The 18,216-nt window shown below is 53.4% G+C and overlaps 1 protein-coding gene across 2 annotated transcripts in view; it reads right to left on the bottom strand.

Annotated features, from left to right (window-relative positions):
- ABLIM2 (actin binding LIM protein family member 2) overlaps positions 1–18,216 on the bottom strand; it is a 33,124-nt gene continuing 14,908 nt past the window's right edge. The window contains exons 9-19 of one of the 2 annotated variants that reach the window (XM_083367033.1): positions 16,457–16,540; positions 15,322–15,468; positions 12,905–13,025; positions 7,565–7,663; positions 6,062–6,163; positions 4,828–4,881; positions 2,825–2,874; positions 2,247–2,391; positions 2,019–2,080; positions 1,041–1,089; positions 1–261 (exon numbers count right to left, since the gene is read on the bottom strand). In XM_083367033.1, coding sequence (XP_083223159.1) covers positions 218–261; positions 1,041–1,089; positions 2,019–2,080; positions 2,247–2,391; positions 2,825–2,874; positions 4,828–4,881; positions 6,062–6,163; positions 7,565–7,663; positions 12,905–13,025; positions 15,322–15,468; positions 16,457–16,540 — 957 coding nt within the window. In that variant the 3' untranslated portion in view covers positions 1–217. The remainder of the gene's footprint in view (positions 262–1,040; positions 1,090–2,018; positions 2,081–2,246; positions 2,392–2,824; positions 2,875–4,827; positions 4,882–6,061; positions 6,164–7,564; positions 7,664–12,904; positions 13,026–15,321; positions 15,469–16,456; positions 16,541–18,216) is intronic. The other variant, XM_083367034.1, reaches the window with a different exon arrangement.

Genomic DNA, 18,216 nt, shown 5'->3' on the forward strand with positions numbered 1-18,216 from the left:
TCTGGCTCTGTCCACGTCCTTTGGTAGCTTTACCCGAACTCGGTTGGTGACAATGAGGGTTTCGTACGGATAGATCTGGGAGGGAAGGGGGAAAGTCTGATTCCTGGAAAAACGGGCTCCTGGCGGCCATTTTTAGAGAGATGTACATACTTGCTCAGTTTTTACACGGAGTAAAGAAGAAGAAAGGAGTCAACCTTTGGGACGAAAAGGCTGAGTTTCAACATGCTTTGGTGTCTTTAGTAGCTTTCCTTACCTTGTATTCTGCAAAAGACAAAGAAAAATAAATAAATCAGTGTAGGTTCAGCTAGAATAGTGTGTCTCTTTCTGCAATCTCCTGTTTTCTCTGGGGGAAAGCAAGGATGGGGGGAGACCCCCCGAGGGGGGGGGCTTTGCCCATCACGGGAAGGAGGGAGGGAGGTAGGAGCTGCCCTGGTTTGCCTGGGGGCAGGACAGCTGCCGCAGCCCCCTTGGTGGAGTGTGGGGGTCCCTTTGGGGCAGAGCAAGGGCTGGTCTTGCATCGGGCAGTGAGCGGGTGCGAGGGGGCTGGCCGGACAGGTGCACAGGGACCTCTTGACCCTCTCCTCCGGCCTGGCCAGCTCAGGTCCATCCCCGCATTAGCAGAGACCAGCTCCTTTCTCGCCCCAAGTTTCAGGGCGAAAGGAAACTTTACGGGAAAGGCTGGACGCTAAGCGAGTGCACGGAGGAAGCGAGGCTGAGGGGGGGGGCTTCAGGGCGGCACCGCAACGGGGGGCCAGGGGAGGGGAGGGGGGGGAAAACAGGTGTGTGCTTCCAGAGCCAGAGGGACAGAGGGCCTGCCTGGCCAAGTGAGGGGGTCTAATCGGGAACCAGGGGCCGGCCTCGACTGACCCCCTAAAGCATGGGAGTTCCCATCTGTCCCGTATAGCCGGAGTGGCCTCAGTTTGTGTTGATGGTGGCTTTTGTGGAGCCCGATTTGTGGGTTGCAGCATCCATCCAGTGGGGAAAAGCCCCCTTCACCCCTCCTGCTGCCCCCCCAAGGGAGGGTGGGGCGGACTAAGTACCTCTCTTGCCCCAGGCGGCCTCCGGGTCCTCCGGGTCCTCAGCTGCGGCCTAGGAGAGAAAGGAAGATTTGATGTGTGTCTGTGTGTGGGGGGGGGGGGAAGGGGAAAGGCTTGCGTAGAAGTCAATTCCTACACAAGTTCTCTCACACACACACACTGCGGGCATCACCCGGTTATTTGCCAGGCCCATTTTGAGAGGATTATGGAGCAAGCCCATCAACGACTTGCGTCGGAGTGGCTCCCTGGCTAACGACCAGCAGAATTTGCTTAACGACGGCCATCGGGAGTGACTGCCGTTGCTAAGAGAAGCAGTCACATGACGTTGCATCTTACAACAATCACATCGCTTGGCGATGGAAATTCTGATCTTTGAGTGAATGAATTTTGACTGTCAGTAACTGCCTTCCCATCTCCCACACACCATCCAACAGAACTGAGGAAGCTTCCGGGATAGGAAGCGAAACGTCTTCTTTTCCCTCAAAAAAACTAGTCAAAAATAAAAAACCCATTTTGATACATTCTGATCCCGTATGTGGCCATAACTCCGAGGACTAACCCTAAATGAAACTGGGCTTAGCTCTTGGCTCAATGTTGACTAATGAAATAAAACCCTCTGGGATGGCAAATTAATAACAATAACAATCCCCCCAATTCCGCTATCCTGGGGAGGGGAGGGGGAGGCAGGGCCGGCGTGTGCCAGGAGGTTTTTCCAGGAGACCCCGTGTCCGTCTCTGCCAGTCGGGAGGAGGCCCAAAGCAAAGTGCAGTCTGCAGGCTCTCAAAAGGCTGCTGAAAACCGGGGTGGGGGGGTGGGGGAGAGGATTGGGGGAGTTTAGGGGAAGGGGCCAGAGACCCCCAACAATGATGGCAGCCGAGGGGAGGCCCCAACGGGCCGTGCAACACAAAAGGGGCCGTGGCGAAGGGCCGGGACTCGCTCCATCCTCCACCCGGCTCCGGCGCTGTCACGTCCACCACCTACGTGCTGCCGCAAGCCGTGCTTTCCGTAGTCGGGGAGAGAAGCCGATTTGGAATAGGGGAGCCCTGTGGGAGACACAGAAGCAGACAGACCTCCAGCATCCCTTCCAGCTCTATTCTATTCTATTCCAGAGGAGCCCGTTCGCAGCTGTGCCCTTTTGGTTCCCTGCTCTGGACCACCCGGAAGGGCCGGCAGTCCCCGGCCCAGGCCTGGCAGCCCCCGGCTACTCACGTAGGAAGGTGCAGCTGGTGTTGCTGTGCAGCCGCTGAAGTTGCCGCTCTGTCCCGGGGCTCTGAGGCAGCGACTGAGTATCCAGGTCGGGAGAGTTACTTCTAAAATCCAGGTCCCCTTTCAGAGTCAGCCAGCTGGACTTCAACTGCCAGAAACAACGTCCCTCCCACCTCAGAAACCTTGCACGGTCCGGTCACCTCAGGGGGGGGGGGCTCTCTAGGTGAACCAAGGAAGCTGCATTTCTCCTCCAGCTTTAAAGCGGTTTCTACCAAGGGGACAATCGATTTCTATCGATCGGAAGGGCGGATGGGGGTGGCTGCTCTCCTTTTCGGATGCCCCCCCCCCAGGCCTGCATCGCCCTTCAGGAGGGCCTGTTGGGGATCCGGCCGGTGGTTTAGGGAGAAAGCTCCGTCCTCCTTCGGGCATCAGCGGGTTGGAGAGGGGCAGGACCCCGGTGGACGTGGGAAAGGGAAGGGCCGAGCATTGGAGAAGGAAGACGTTGTTTTATCGCAGCACTGGACTGCAAAAGAGGGCTCTTCTGCTACTGGAAATCCTCACTGGATGTCACTGAAATTTACCTTCTTGCTGTCTTGATCGGAATTCCCTTCGCCATCGGATTTTCTTGAGGCTAGACAATAAAAAATGTCCAAGGTAAAAGAAAAAGGCCTGATTTTAAATCTCTCCCTCTGCCCCAACAGATGGGAGGGGGCAAAAAGGTGGGAAGGGGTCCCGGAGGAGGAGGAGGAGGAGGAGGAGGAGGAGGAGGAGGAGGAGGAGGAGGAAAGCTGGTGGAATCCCTGCTGAGACAGGGGATGTGTGTGGGATGGTTCCCTGCCGGGGAGGCACCGAATCTGCACTCGGCCCAAAGGAGAAACGTGGGGAGTGGCAGACAAGCTCATTTCACACCCCCTCCCGGCCCCGGCCACTGCCCCCTCGCCCCTCACTTCTCCAGCAAGGGATGTCCCTGCAACTGCAGACGTGAGGCCCTTCCTCCACACAGGTCAGGCCCGCTTTGCAGCCGCCGTGCTCTCGGCTCGGCCATTTGACCCCATCGCTCAGCCTCACTGTGCAGCACCTGACTGACCTGGTGGCACATTTGGGGGGAGGGGGGAAGTTTTGCAGGGGCCCAATCGGCTCTTGCTCCTAGGGGCCGTTTACCACCCCACTGAAGAGGGGACCTTCGCCACGAGACGGGATCGCGCAGAGTGTGGGGCTGGGGCCTTGGCAAAGTGACGACGCTCCCTCCCAACGCACCACTAAATTGAAGCTCAAACAGCCTGCCCGCCCTCGGGACCCACGTCCGAAGGCCCCGCGGGTCGGACGAGGGGCAAGAAACGGAGGCGGACCGGCCAGTTTGCCTCCCTCCAGGAGGGAGAGATGCAGGGCAGGTCACAGAGATCTCTATCCCTATCGCTGGGTGTTCACCTCACGTGGCGGCTGGCAATTTCCAAACGGTGGCACCTTCTAGTCATTCTAACCTGCCCAGACTGGAAACCTCGTGCCTGATTTTCTGAGATGCACTTCGTCCAGACGGAAAGCCTGAGTGACAATAAAATGTCAAAAAATAGCTAACAAAGAGTTTCTAACAAGCTTGTTTGGTCGATATTTAAGTACCGCCAAACAGTCGTAGCCTGCTTGTTCTCTAGAAACGACGTTCATCTCAAGTGACCTGCCAATTCCAGCCTGACAGGCGCTGTCTGTCCTGGGAGCTCAAAGCTATTCTGATCCAGAAACTGAAACGGGAGGATGATCACAAGCCAGCAAGGTCAGCCGAGAACCATCTGCAGACAAAACGTTCTTGGTTTTGCCGTATCCAGCCTGAAATCCAGTGGTGCTCAGTTTTTTCTTTCCATTTAAAAAGGTGGCTGCACCCTCCTGCAGAAGTCAAGTGCCCTCGAGATGTTTTCTCGCCTGTACAATCCACCCTGCACACAATTACATCCAGACACGCTCGCAAGGCGGCAGAGCAACTGCAAACCCTCGTTGAAGAAGTGAGCTCTAGGTACGCTGCCACGCCTTCAGAACAGAAATTTGTGACCGCGTTTCCTTATGCTAACGTTTTCTTGAATAAGTCATTTTGATCCTGTCCTGCTATCCCTCAGGACGTTGAAGACGACCAGCTGCTTCCTGCAAGGACCCACCAGGAAGGAGGGGCAAGAGGCAGAGAGGGGACCTGCACTGCAGCCGAGGCACCACGCAACTTGCCCAGGGCTGCCAGGGCCGGCACGGATGCTCCTGGAAGCGCCAGGAAGCGCTTCGGGAGGGCTTCCCCTGGGGGGGAGGGGGCTCCAGAAAAGCGGGGCTGCAGAGCCAAGCCTTCCACCTGGAAGAAGCCCCTCCCCCCCAAAGCCAGGCAGCAGCTCTTCAGGCGCCCCAGAAGCCAGAGGCTGCTCGGATTGAGGGGCCCTGCGTGGCGGTCCGGAGACCCATCCTGGAAAGCAGGGCAGCCAGATCCAGGCGGGGCACTGGGGGCCGGCCAGCAAAACTCCAGAGGGGTGCTGTGTGTGTGTGTGTGTGTGTGTGTGTGTGTGTGTGTGTGTGCCAGGGAGGGGAAAGGGCAGCTGAGCAAAGCAGACTGTACCATGCTGTCGGTAGATGGGGGGTTTTCTATAGATGTTATCTTTTATTCCAGTCTCTGAGGAAAAGGAAAGAAAAAAAGAAAAAGAAAAAAAAACAAGCAATGGAAACAGGATTTCTCTGTTTGGAAGCCCCCCCACCCTGTTCCCCACACATCTCAAGCAAGGGCGCCAACGCTGGGGGAGTAGCCCCACTCTCTTCCCAGCAGGAGGACCTGGCCGCCCTCCGCCTTCCCTTCACAGCACTCCCCTTTTTATCTCGAGGCCTGGGCTTCTCCAATTAACCCTCGCGTCTTTTACCACGAAGGGCCGTTTTTAAAACTTGACTCCTGAAGTCTCCCTCATTCTTAGAAGAATTAAATTCAAATGGGCTGAGCTGAAATTTGTGGGCAACTCTTTTTCTCCATTTCTTCCTTTAAACGTAGCCAGTTATGAGTCAAGCCAAAACTGACGAGAGGAGGAATCTCTAATGAGTTCCCTACATTCCCTCCCTTCTTCCTTCCTCCCTCCCTCCCTCCCTCCCTTCCTTCCTTCCTCCCTTCCCTCCCTCCCTCCCTCCCTCCCTTTCCTTCCTTCCCTCTCTCTCCCTCCCTCCCTCCCTCCCTCCCTTCCTCCGTCCCTCCCTTCCTTTCCTTCCTTCCTCTCTCCCTCCCTTCCCTCCCTCCCTCCGTCCCTCCCTCCCTTTCCTTCCTTCCCTCTCTCTCCCTCCCTCCCTCCCTCCCTTTCCTTCCTTCCCTCTCTCCCTCCCTCCCTCCCTCCCTTCCTCCCTCCCTCCCTTCCTTTCCTTCCTCTCTCCCTCCCTCCCTCCCTCCCTCCCTCCCTCCCTCCCTCTTTCCCCCAACATCAGCCTCTCCCTGTGAGGGAGAGACCCAGGAGGGAGAGGAGAGAGGGAGGTGGAATTCTCCTGTCCAGACCCATCTTGGGACACCGGTGACCTCAACTGGGGAATCTGCAAACTCCGGGACTTCTTTTTACTCCTTGTTAGCAAAGGAAGAGATGCTGGAGATTTTTTTTCTGCAGATGCTTCTAAAAGGGCTTTTTTTCCCACCAGTGAGACGGTTGCCGAACAGATGGTTCCACAGCCACATGCCACTTATTCTAAGAAGAATCTCTCTTAGATCTTACACAAGGTCCGCGTCTCCTCCGTTCTGCCTCTCCCTACCCAGCAGCGCACCTATCGGCCTGTAAAAGGCTGCCGATGGCCCCCAGGGAAGGTGAGGAAGGAGTCACGAATCCTACCTGGAATATGAAAATGTTTGGGTGCCTGCTGGTAGAGAGAGGACGCAGATCTGCTGTCTGAGCAGAGGGATAAGCTTGGGGTGCTCCGGCCACTTTCACTGCCTCCAAGGGGAAGAGCAGAAAAATGGAAAAGGAAAGGAAAAGAAAAAGCATATAAAACAAAAAATGGCAAGCAAAATAGATAAAATTCAATGGAAAAAAAAAGCTGCTTTCAAATAACTCGTTAATCCAACAAATATTTACGTAAAACACTTTGGGACTCATATTTCAGCCCTGGCTCACGATTCTGTGGCCAAAAAGCTCGAATCGGTCTCAAAACTATCTCTCCAGTTAATGAAGATTTTGGACTATCAAGTCATGGATTCACAGGGCCAAAACACCATCGCCAGAAGGGCTGGCTACTCCTGCTGGTTCCCCTCGAACATCTGAAAGGAATCCATCATTCCAGGCCGATGCGAGGGAGATCCCTTGATCCTCATCCTCTGTTTCACCAGGCAAAGTCTGGAGCTGGAAGACCCCACCCCCACAGCATTTGAGCCCTCTGGACAGCTCTCCCTCCACCTCACTCAAAAAAGCCCCCTCCCCTTTGGCTACTCCGCTCGGCCTTTCAGGCATGCCGGCCCCACCACTCGGCTGCCCAACTCAGTGTCTTTCTCTGACCTGGTACCCATTTTGCCCCCTCCATTCTTGCCCTCCTGTTTCCAGGTCCAGGGTGGCTCATCAGCAATAAGAGGGGGCACTGAAGGAGGCACCAGCAAGGGGCACCTGGTGGGAGAAGGGCGCTTAGTGCGCCTCAGAGGGAAAGGGCCACAGGGCAGCGACCCTCTTGGGAAGGCCACCCCTTGGCAGGGGCCCCTGGCAGATCGGATGCAGGGATCACGGGAAGAGCTTCTGGGACCCGCTTTGGTTCTGGGATCCCAGAGGCTGCCTGTGGCTTTCTTCTCCTCTAGGCAGACGGCTGCCCACCCAGCCTCAGGGCATTCCTAGCCCAGCTCCTCCTCCTCCTCCTCCTGCATTTGGCTGAGGTCACCTGGGGTCTCAAAGGCCCCCCCCCCCTTGTGTTTGGTCCTGAGCACTGACATCCCTCTTCCGGGTCGTTCAGTCTCTAAAGGAAGCGAGCCAAGTCCCTTCGGCCCACAGCAACCGGCGGAGACACACGGAGGCCGAAACAGCCTCCGCGATGCTGCACCGATGAACGGAAAGAGATCTCTGCGTCAGCATCCTCCTCCTAGCAGGTTTTCCAAATCCCCACACAAATTCTGGGTCTGATCCTGCAAAGTGTTTGAAATAATGCAATATGGTTTATAAATTTTAAAAAGTTTTGCCTTCTGTAACCATTCTGTTCTCGTGGAGGGCCTGGGCTGGAAGTTAAAGTGAGAAAGGACTCACAAAGGTTAGGAGAAAAAATACGCCACACAGGCACATGCAGACACACAAGGCATGAAGCACACAGCGGGAGATGTCCACAGGCACCACACCACAGAGGGCACTCCGGGGCCTTACCTTTGAAGAAAGGGACGTAGCGATGCCTGAATGCGGAGGGGAGGCTGGGGTAGGTGGGCAGGGAGATGCAGCTACTGGTACCAGGAGTCTCGGTACCAGCTGGGGGGGGGCAACAGAAAGTTCAGTGAAAACAAACTCTCTCTCTCACTTGCTACAAAGTTCTCACAAAAACAACGATATCTTTCAATGCACGAAATGCGTCTTTTCCCCTGGTTCTGACAGTTCCCAGCATCCCAGTCAGACTGCAATCCTGCCCCTCCTGGCAGCGGCCCAGGCAGGCCGGTTTCTCAAGCCAAGGACCCCGGGGGCTTTTGCCCAGAGGAAGCCCCTCTGCTCTCCATCAAGGGCAAAAGCCCCAAAGAAAAGGGGTGGTCTACGTCCTGCCCCCTTCCTTTCCCAGTCTGGACACAGCCACCCGCTTCTGGGCAGGGCCCTCCTAGCTGGAGGAGGGATTTCCTGGGCTGGAGCCTCATTCTCCTGCCCAGTGCAGGGCTTCCCCACGATCAGTACCTCTCTCAGTCAGGGCGTCCGTAATTAATCTAAATCGTGCAGCAGTGCATTGGTTCAAGTCACAGTAAGCAATGGTTACTGGAACAAACCGCAGTGGCATAGTTCAGACGTGGCCATTATGGGGGTATGCAGCCTGAAAGAGATTTGGAAATCGTCCCTTGGATCTCATGTGCACGCAGCACCTCTTTGCTAATCAATAAAAAAGCCATAATTTTCCCCCAGGCTTTCCTATGAGCCTGAAAAAGGATGTGGCTGCTTTAAGGAGGAATCTCCTTAAACCAGTGCCAGTCCTGAAGCACCCTGGGGGCTGAAAAGAGGGGCTGCTGCTGCTCACACCAGGGGCCCTGCAAGAGAAATGCCCACTTAGCCATAAACCCTGTCTGATCACCCCAGGCCCGAGGCTGATATATCGCCCTGACCAACAACCCTATAATAGGGAAGCAAGCACCCAAATACACTAAGGCTTTGCACCGTGTATAAAATCAACCTTATTTAGTGGATGAAAAGAAAACCCCAGATGTAAAAATCTTAAAATGAATGTGTCAGCGTGTAATACCTACAGGGCACAGCAGGGTCTATCTTAATACCCACTAGTACAGGGGTCAGCAACCTGAAACAGTGAAAGAGCCACTCAGAACCGGTTCCCTCACAAAAGGAAAAACTGGGAGCCGCAAAAAATGTGTGCGCATGTGTGTGCATGCACACATGCGCAGAACAAGGTTTGACTGAAGAGTGGAGCCAAGGCGAGATATGCACCTACCCTGCATATTTGAATTGATTGATTAAACTTTTTTAGTCCCACTTTTTTTTTTGGACTACACACAGCAGAAGACTGGGAGCCGCAGGTGGGAACACACGGCATGGCTTTGGCCCGATGCCAGCTCTCCTTTGGCACACGGATTCCGTGAACGTGCACAGGCTTGGGAAAGGGGCGGGACCTGCATCACGATGCCACAACACGGGAGCGAAAGAGGCGGGACTCCTGCCAATTTCAGCAGGTCAAACACAAAAACATGCAAACATGCAAGCAAAAAAAAAAGCACAACTCAAAGACTGGTCCTTCCTCTGACTGCTCCATCAGTGAAATTGTTTTTTTTTTTTTAAGAAAGCCAACTTTCTCACCAGTCAGCAGATAAATTTGCTAAAAATAGAAATAAAATGGCCCCGAAGGTTATCAGGGAGCATTTCTGCGGCACACCACAGGAGTGAAGGTGTTGGCTTACAAGGGAATTTGTAGCGTGTGCATTGGGGGCCTTAGCAATCTCGTCCATCGACCAATCCAGACAGCTGGACTTGACAGAGAGATCCAGAAAACACAAATTTTGATGCATGGCAGAAAAGCATGAGTGACAGCTGTCTCCCCAGTGGGCTGGGGGTCTGTAAAGGGCCGCTTGGACTAGCTGGCTCTGCCAATCAGGCTCAACAATTCAGCCGCGTTGCTTGCGGGATCGGAGCCCCCCAAGCACACACACACACACACACACACACACTGCAGACCACGAGGAGAGGCCCCCACCCTCTCGGGGAGCAGCCAGAGGGTGCAGTGGGGTGGCGTTACCCCCAGGACCCCCCTCTCTGCGGCCTCTGCCTTCCAGTCGGCTTGCTTAGATGGAAGAGGGGCCACCAAGCCGCTCTCCGTGTTTGGAAATACAGAAAAGAGGCAAACGTCAGACAAAAGTCCCATCCTAGAAGCATTTCAGAAAGTCTGCTTGCAAATAAAACGATGTGCCCCCCCCGGGGGTCTCAAAGATGGGTCCTCCTGCGGCAAGGGAGTGCCTGGCATTTCTCACTGGCAGAGGGCCCCCTCTGCCCCCCCCACCTTTGAAGGCCCTCAACTCTGCCTGGAAAACCGAAAGTCCTCCTCCTCCTCCTCCTGGCACTGCAGTTCCCGGGTCTCAGCCTGCCTCTTCTGGGTCTTTGGCTGAGCTAAGGGCTCCGGCCTGCCTCTCCCCCCAGCTAGAGCGAGAGGGCGGCCACCTCCAGAGCAGGTTTTGCCTCTGCACGCCACCCTTTCGGAGCAGAGCGGTGGTCTGGCTTCAACGCTCCCCGCTCAGCCCAGGGCTCTGGCGGGAGGAGGCTGCTTTTCCTGAAGCTCGAACTCTTCCGCCCGTTTCTCCGGCCTGTTGGGGTTTTCCCAGCCCTCGCAATTCTCCAGCGCTTCCTCCGGAGTTTAAAAAAGGGGAAGGTGATTCATCCCTCACATTCATCCAGAACAAGACACTTCCAGGAAATAGCACGAAACAAACAAACAGACTGTAAGGCACAAGTATGTCTCCTGTCTTATTAAAAGCATCCGCAATTCCCTTCTATGAAGAAAGGCATTCGAGGTAATTGTCCTCAAGGGCCCGATTTCTCACACTCTCGGTCTGCTCACAAATGCTGCAACATTTAAAAAGAGGTTTTCCCTCCAAAGTTTCTACGCGCACGCACACCAGAAAAATATGTATCTTTGGTAAAAATATCTGTGTTCTGCCTTTCCCCTAAAAAAATACCCTAAATGGAGCCCCTGCAGGGTCGTGCCGAGGAGTTTAGGCAACATCTGGTGGACAAAATCGCTCGGATTTGGGCCGGTCTGAACTCCGACTGGGCAGAGTCTGACGGAGGTGACACGAGCGGCCTTGGTGATGTTATCTGGGAAGAGTTCGACCCTGTGACTCCGGAAGATGTGGACAGGATCATGGGGAAGCTGAGCTCCACCACGTGTTTGTTGGACCCGTGCCCCTCCTGGCTGGTCTATGCGGCTCGGGAGGGGACACGAGGCTGGCTCCAGGCAGTGATAACTGCTTCTTTGAGTGAGGGTAGCTTTCCTGCCGCCTTGAAGGAGGCGGTGGTGAGGCCCCTCCTCAAGAAGCCTGCCCTGGACCCGGCTATTTTGAATAACTATCGTCCGGTCTCCAACCTTCGCTTTCTTGCGAAGGTTGTTGAGAGGGTGGTGGCGCATCAGCTCCCTCTGTTCCTGGAGGAAGCGGATTATCTGGACCCCTACCAATCGGGCTTTAGGCCCGGGTACAGCACGGAGACAGCATTGGTCGCACTGGTGAATGATCTCTGGTGGGCTCGGGACAGGGGTTGTTCCTCTGTCCTAGTCCTATTTGACCTCTCAGTGGCTTTCGATACCATCGACCATGGTATCTTACTGCGGCGCCTCAGGGGGTTGGGAGTGGGGGGCACTGTTCTCCAGTGGTTCTCCTCCTACCTCCTGGGACGTTCGCAGTCGGTGCTGACAGGAGGGCAGAGGTCGGCCTCGAGGCCTCTCGTTTGTGGAGTTCCTCAGGGGTCGGTCCTCTCGCCTCTCCTGTTCAACATCTATATGAAGCCGCTGGGTGAGATCATTCGTGGTTTTGGAGTGGGGTATCATCAGTACGCCGATGATACCCAGCTTTTCATCTCTACCCCAAACCACCCCAGTGATGTCCTTGATGTGATGTCCCGTTGCCTAGAGGCGGTTCGGGTCTGGATGGGGAGGAACAGGCTTCGGCTCAATCCCAACAAGACCGAGTGGTTGTACGTTCCAGCATCTCAGTCCATTCCATCTTTAACCATGGGGGGTGAGGTGTTACCCCCCATAGATAGGGCTCGCAACTTGGGTGTCCTCCTGGATTCACACCTCAGTTTGGAAGACCATGTAGGAGCTGTGACCAGGGGGGCTTTTGCCCAGGTTCGCCTGGTGCACCAGTTGCGACCCTATCTGGACCGGGATGCCCTGCGTACAGTCACTCATGCGCTCGTGACCTCTCGTATAGACTACTGCAATGCTCTGTACATGGGGCTGCCCTTGAGGACCACTCGGAGGCTTTAACTGGTGCAGAATGCGGCCGCGTGAGTTGTGATGGGGGTCTCCCGATACTCCCATGTAAGACCTCTTCTCCGCGAGCTGCATTGGCTTCCAGTTGCCCTCCGGGTGAGATTCAAGGTGCTGGTGATGACCTATAAAGCCCTAAATGGCATGGGTCCGGATTACTTACGGGAGCACCTACTGCCGGCGTCATCTTCCCTCCGTCCAGTGCGCTCCCACAGAGAGGGCCTCCTCAGGGTGCCGTTGGTCAGAGAGTGTCGGCTTGCGGCCCCCAGGGGGAGAACATTCTCTGTGGGCATGCCAGCCCTTTGGAATCAATTACCGGTTGAGCTCCGGATGGCTCCCGACCTTCGCTCTTTCTGCCGTGATCTGAAAACCTATTTATTTGAACAGGCCGGCCTGGTTTAAGGGTTTGGGGTATTTTTAATTATTTATTGTTAGGGCTTAATTAATTTAATTTTATTTTAAGTTTTGTATGTAATGCTTTTATTGCCCTGTGAGTCCTTCGGGAGAAGGGCGGTATAGAAATTCAATAAATAAATAAATAAATAAATAAATAAATAAATAAATAAATAAATAAATAAATAAATAAATAAATAAATAAAAACCAGTCCCAGACAAACAGCAAGCGTGACAATGGCCAGCCAACTCAGCCGTGTTTATCCACAGCCCTTTCCGACACCCGGCACCCTGTTCGGACTGGGTTAATTTTTCAGAAGAAGGCAGCCAGGGAACCCCCAGCCCCTCCAGAGAAGCAGGGCCACCCACGGCGGAAGAATTGCTCCCTGCTCCCTATGGCTAAGAGGCCCTTCCCCTTCCGTGGGGAGGCCTGGAGGCCGGGGACACTGGCGGGTCAGAAAGGGCTCCCCGAGGGGGCTCCCCCTCTCAGGACAGTCTGTCTGGCCCGGCTTAAAGCCTTCTGGGCCACACCTGCCACCCGGCCTGGGACGTCTTGGCTACCCACTCTGGAAGAGAGAAAGGGGTCTCCTCTGGAGGAGGAAGGACGACGGGCATCAGCCTGCCCGGCCCCTTACCTGCTCGGCTGAAATTCGGAGGCGAAGCGCAGAGAGGCGTGGTGCGCCCGTAGCCCAGCGAGCTGGTGGAACTGGGGCTGGAAATCCGGCCCGGCTTGAGGGGCTGGTCCTCTTGGTCACCCTGTGAAGAGGGCAGGGAAGGTGGGGCTTTTTTCATGCCCCCAGGAGAGGGAAAGGCACAAAAGGCATCCGGCAGCCACTCTCAGGTAGGCAACATTCCTTTCTTGGGACTGTTTCTCCCCCCCACCCCCACCCTCCGGCTATTTGCTTTGCTTTTATGGGAGCCGGGGGACCCCCCTCCCCCCCCCCCGGTGGCCAATGGCCCTGATGAAATATCTGCTGCTGTGGGGGGATCTGCCCCTCGGAGCAAGGCAAAACGCAAACGGAGAAGACAAGAGCTAGGAAGAGCAGCTCAGGTCTGAAAAGGTAAGGAGATAATCAGGCAGAAAACACGAGACAAGAGGAAGAAATCTCCCTAAAGGAAGGGTGCCCTCATCCACCCAGACTCCAAATAAAAGAATCACAGAGCTGTGGAAGGGACCTTGGAGGTCTTCTAGTCCAACCCCCTGCACGGGCAGGAGACCCTACACCATCTCAGACAAATGACTGCCCAGTCTCTTCTTAAAAGCCTCCAGCGATTGAGCGCCCACTGGTTGATTGTTCTCTTCGTCAGGACGTTCCTCCTTAGTTTTAGGTTGGTGATTAGTTTTATTTCTGTCATCTAAGAAAATCCAGCAATGGAAAGTTTACACACAGCTTCAGGGGTGTGAGACCATGAAGGACTCAGAAATGCAGGCATCCTCAAAATCAAAAAATCCAATAAACTGAATTAGACAGAAGAGACTGAGAGACAATTTGCAAATACTGGATCTAGAATATTCTTTTCTCTGACCCCAGAAAATAAGCTGATAATGAGAGCTAACTTGTGCAGCCTCAACCAGCCCTTTTTTCTGCTGCCAAAATACCAAACTCAGAATAATAGATGACTCCTTTTTTCAAGCTGAATGCAGGTTTGGCGTTAAGAGCGCTCTTTTAATATCAGGCCCCAAGGGAAAACCGTCCAAAGTTGGAGAGTGAAACACCATCAGCACAAGAGGACAACTGTCTCTGCATTTCAGTCCAAAACTATCTTGGGGTGGAAGAGAGATGGAGGAGAAACTAAATGAAATGCAGACAAATCTGAGCGAATACTAGGCTGGATGGATCACCCGATCACCAGATGATCATTCTCTTCACTGCAACAGATTTGGGAGGTCCTTTGATCACTTAAATATGAGCCAGCCGTGTGCAGTGGTCACCACAAAAGCCAATGCAATCCTAGGTTCATTAGCAAAGGGATAGAATCAACATCACGTGAAGTTCTAGTGCCGCTTTATAAAGCCTTAGTAAAGCCACACCTGGAGTTCTGCATTCAGTTTTGGTCACCACGATGTGAAAAGGATGTTGAGACTCTAGAAAGAGTGCAGAGAAGAGCAACAAAGAGGATCAGGGGACGGGAGGTTAAAACATACAAAGAATGGTTAGGGGAGTTGGTTATGTCTAGTCTAGAAAAAAAGAGGACCAGGGGTGACATGATAGCCATGTTTCCAATATCTCAGGGGCTGCCCCAAAGAAGAGGGAGTCAAGCTACTCTCCAAAGCGCCCAAAGGCAGGACAAGAAGCAACGGATGAAAATAACCAAGGAGAGAAGCAACCTGGAACTAAGAAGAAACTTCCTGGCAGTGAGAACAATTAACCAGAGGAACAACCTGCCTCCAGAAGTTGTGGGTGCTACAACAAAGGAAGTTTACAGGAGAGACTGGACAGCCACTGGTCTGGAATGGTCTAGGGCAGGAGTGTCAAACTTGCTGTGTCACATGACGTGTCGCGATGTATCGCAACTTTTTCCCCCTTGCCGGAGCTGGGGTGAGCGCAGCTTCCGTGTGATGCATCCGGCCCGTGGGCCGGCAGTTTGAAGCCCCTAGTCTAGGATCTCCTGCTTGAGCGGGGGGTTGGACTAGAAGACCTCCAGGGTCCCTTCCAACTCTGTTACGCTGATCCACACCTGCTTCTTAGCTAAAGTCACTCTTCCTGGTACGTTCAAGCAGAAGCTGTGCAAGCCAGCGCTGGGGATGCTTTCATACAGATTCTTGCCCTGAACAAGATTCCACGGTCATCGCGACTGCCCAACGTCCAAAATTTTGCGATTTCAGTTTTAGCAAAAAATGCAAACTTTCGTCTCCCCCTCAGGAAGCAAAAGATACGAAACAAACGTGGCACTTAGGCCTGACTGTGGAGTAACGGACAGGGCTTTGCGCTGAACTCCAGGGTTCACACCCGCCCCACGAAAGGCCGTGAACACCTGAGCAGGAGAGGAAAGCGAGGCTGGAGTCCCAGCGCAACGGCCGCCGCTCCAGGCCCGCAGAGACCGGCAGTACCTCGGCGTAGCTGGGCCGGTCGGCAGCCGAGTGGCTGATGTAGGGCGAGTAGGAGATCATGTCCGGGCGGTCAATATTGTAGATGGCCTTGTCCTTAGGCAGAGCAGCCAAGTCTCGGTAGTCCAGGATTTCCTCCCCAAGCTTCGCCTGGACGAGAAGAGAGAAGGGCAAAAGTTAGCAGCTTCCTTGACAAGACGATGACGATGACGACGACAATAATAATAATAATATCATCCTGGCTCCTACAACGGATCCCCCCGAGATTTTAGAGAACTTACAATGTGAAATTGCCGACTTAGCAAGGGAAAAGAAAATGAAACTTTTTCCTAAAATAGAACAGGAAAATAGCTAACATACAGTAGCTTCTGTAGAAAATATGACTAAAGAAGCCAAATGCAGAAGGCTGACATCAGCCGCCTCGGAGGCAGGCCAGGCCAGAAGGCAGGCCAGAGCTAGGCTTTGTGGAGACGGGCTCTGCGAATGCAGCCTTGCCAGTCTGATGATGCTTTAGCCTTCCTCCTCCTCCTCCTCCTCACGGCCCAGGGACCCGTCAGGGAGGCCTCTGCCCAAGCATCTCTGGCTTCCAGCTCTTGGAGGAGGGAGGAAGGCTCTGCCTGCCCCTTCCACCTTGCTCCAAGGGCCCCCCCGCCCCACAGCCTCTCCCGTGTTTGGGGTCCTTCTCTGAAACAAGGCCGTCCATGGGGCCGACGAGGCCTGCCAGGCCTGCCTCTGCAGTGACCTCCCACCAATGTCCAGCTGGCCCCGAGGCAGCTGGCCCTCTGAAGGGCGGCGCGAGCCCTGGGGCCAGGACGGTGGGTATGCTTGCCAGGGCAGGCCTGAGGCATGTTGGTGTTCCCAACTGGCTGCTGCTTCTCGCTGCTCTGATTTTAACCGTTTCTGCTCTTTTTATTTTCTTGACTGAGTCCAGCCAGACTCACTCGGCTGACTGAGCTGGTCAGCCACACAAGTGTCCTACATAAAGGCAAGCCCTCCCCCTCACCAAACCCAGAGGCTCCCCCCAAAGAACTCCGGGTGACAATTTTACGAATAACCGGCTATCTAAATGGTCATATTCTGAAAAATCCCTACTTTCCCGCTTATTTATTTTTTTTGCATTTCACCCATGGATACGTACATAAATTATTCGACTTGGGGAACCTGATGTACTTGAAGGAGGTACCGAAATTATGCTTTCAGATGAAGTTCGGGTTTCTTGCAACTGAAAACAAATATAGGTGAGAAGTTTGTTACATATTTATTTTTGTAAAAATACCTTAAAAGCCTCCTGCTTACAGATAAACTTTGCCCTAAAATTAGCAGGTAAGGGACTCAATTACTTCAAAACTGGAATTTTTATAACCAGCTAATTTTATAACCAACTATTTTTAGCTATAGCAATATGAGGAAAATAAGAATTTCGCCCCATAGGAAAGGTCCATCCTTCGCTGCCCCATCTCAATTTTCCTTTTATTTCTCAAGTCCAGAATCATACAGGAAGCAGCCGGATCACTGGATCCATGCAAGCCAAAAATCAAGAAACTTGAAATAAATGCTACATCCTGATAGAAGCCTTCTAGGCCAGATGCTCCCCGTCTTGTAAACAACACACCGAGGACATTCCAGAAGCTCTCTGATTTTGTCCCCTCACCTGACCCTTTTTTTAAACCTACTTCTCTCAACCTTTCCAGGCGCAGTCACTTTTTTCCTGCTCCCTCCCCCACCGCCTAGCAAAGTCCAATCGGTCGGTCTCCGTTTGCTGATTCTCAGCTCCAAGAGTGCCTAGTATTGACCCAAAAGCGCTTTTTTCCCAAAGGCCAACTGGACTCTTCTGGTTTTTCTTTGAAAACATTTCGCTTCTCGTCCAAGAAGCTTCTGCAGTTCAGAACTGAAGAAGCTTCGAGGATGAGAAGCGAAACGTTTTCAAGCAAAAAAACCCAAGAAAGTCCAGTTGCCTTTTGGGGGAAAAAAGCACCTTTGGGACAGGCATCGTGACCCGGATGATGGAGGAACGCCAAAGACTGGCAGTTCCTGGTGTTCTTGATCTACTGGAATCTGCTATTTTCTTTTCCAACTCAAACATTTTATCTGAAGGGAGAAAGTGCAGCTCATCAAAACTTATGCCTATAAATAAACTGTGTTGGTGAGAAACAGACTACCCCTAGTTTTTCGCTAGCATGGGAGCTACTGGGGCTTTCCTCTTAGTAACTGTCTCCAAATCCATCGCTCAAAGGAACATTTTTCTCAGAATTATCTCACTTGCACAGTTGCACAACTTCCTCTGATTAGTTGTAGACTGGATGAGACATATGAGACAGCCTGCCCAGGCAGACCAGACAGGAAACACGACAAGCGATGAGCGAAATCTACTTCATCGGAAGGACGCATTAACAGACTCTCTTGCAAGGCTGAACGTGCAGACTTCCCACCACCACTTTTAACTTCCTAAATTTCTTCCTCTGACCTTTTAACTCCCCCCTCTCTTGTTTGATTGCTTCCTAGGTAGCATATCTTTCCCTCCTCCCCCCCCCACCGCAAGGTCTTCCCCCCCCACGTTCCCTTTCAAAGTGTCCTTGGCTGAATCTATACTTGCCTTTCTCTTGTTTGACCAGCACTCTGTCCATCTATTCCTGAACTGACAAGAGAAAACAGGAACCCCTCCCCGCTTTCCTTTACTCCTGACTAAGTCCTGTGTTCTCTGAGCAGGGAGGTGGCTGCTACTCTTAAAATTTCATCCCTTTCACCTTCCCCTTTTTCCATTCTCTTTCACTTTTCAAAGGGTTAGAGAAGACGGGCTCTGCTTTTTATTCCGCCCGTCATTCCTTCCAAATATTTCTTTGCTGGGTAGGTTAAACAGGGGTGGGGACGAGACCCATCCCGGTAAAAAGCAAGGTCTCC

This window comes from Vipera ursinii (assembly GCF_947247035.1).
Source record: "Vipera ursinii genome assembly, chromosome: 7".
In the NCBI taxonomy this organism is placed as follows: domain Eukaryota; kingdom Metazoa; phylum Chordata; class Lepidosauria; order Squamata; family Viperidae; genus Vipera; species Vipera ursinii.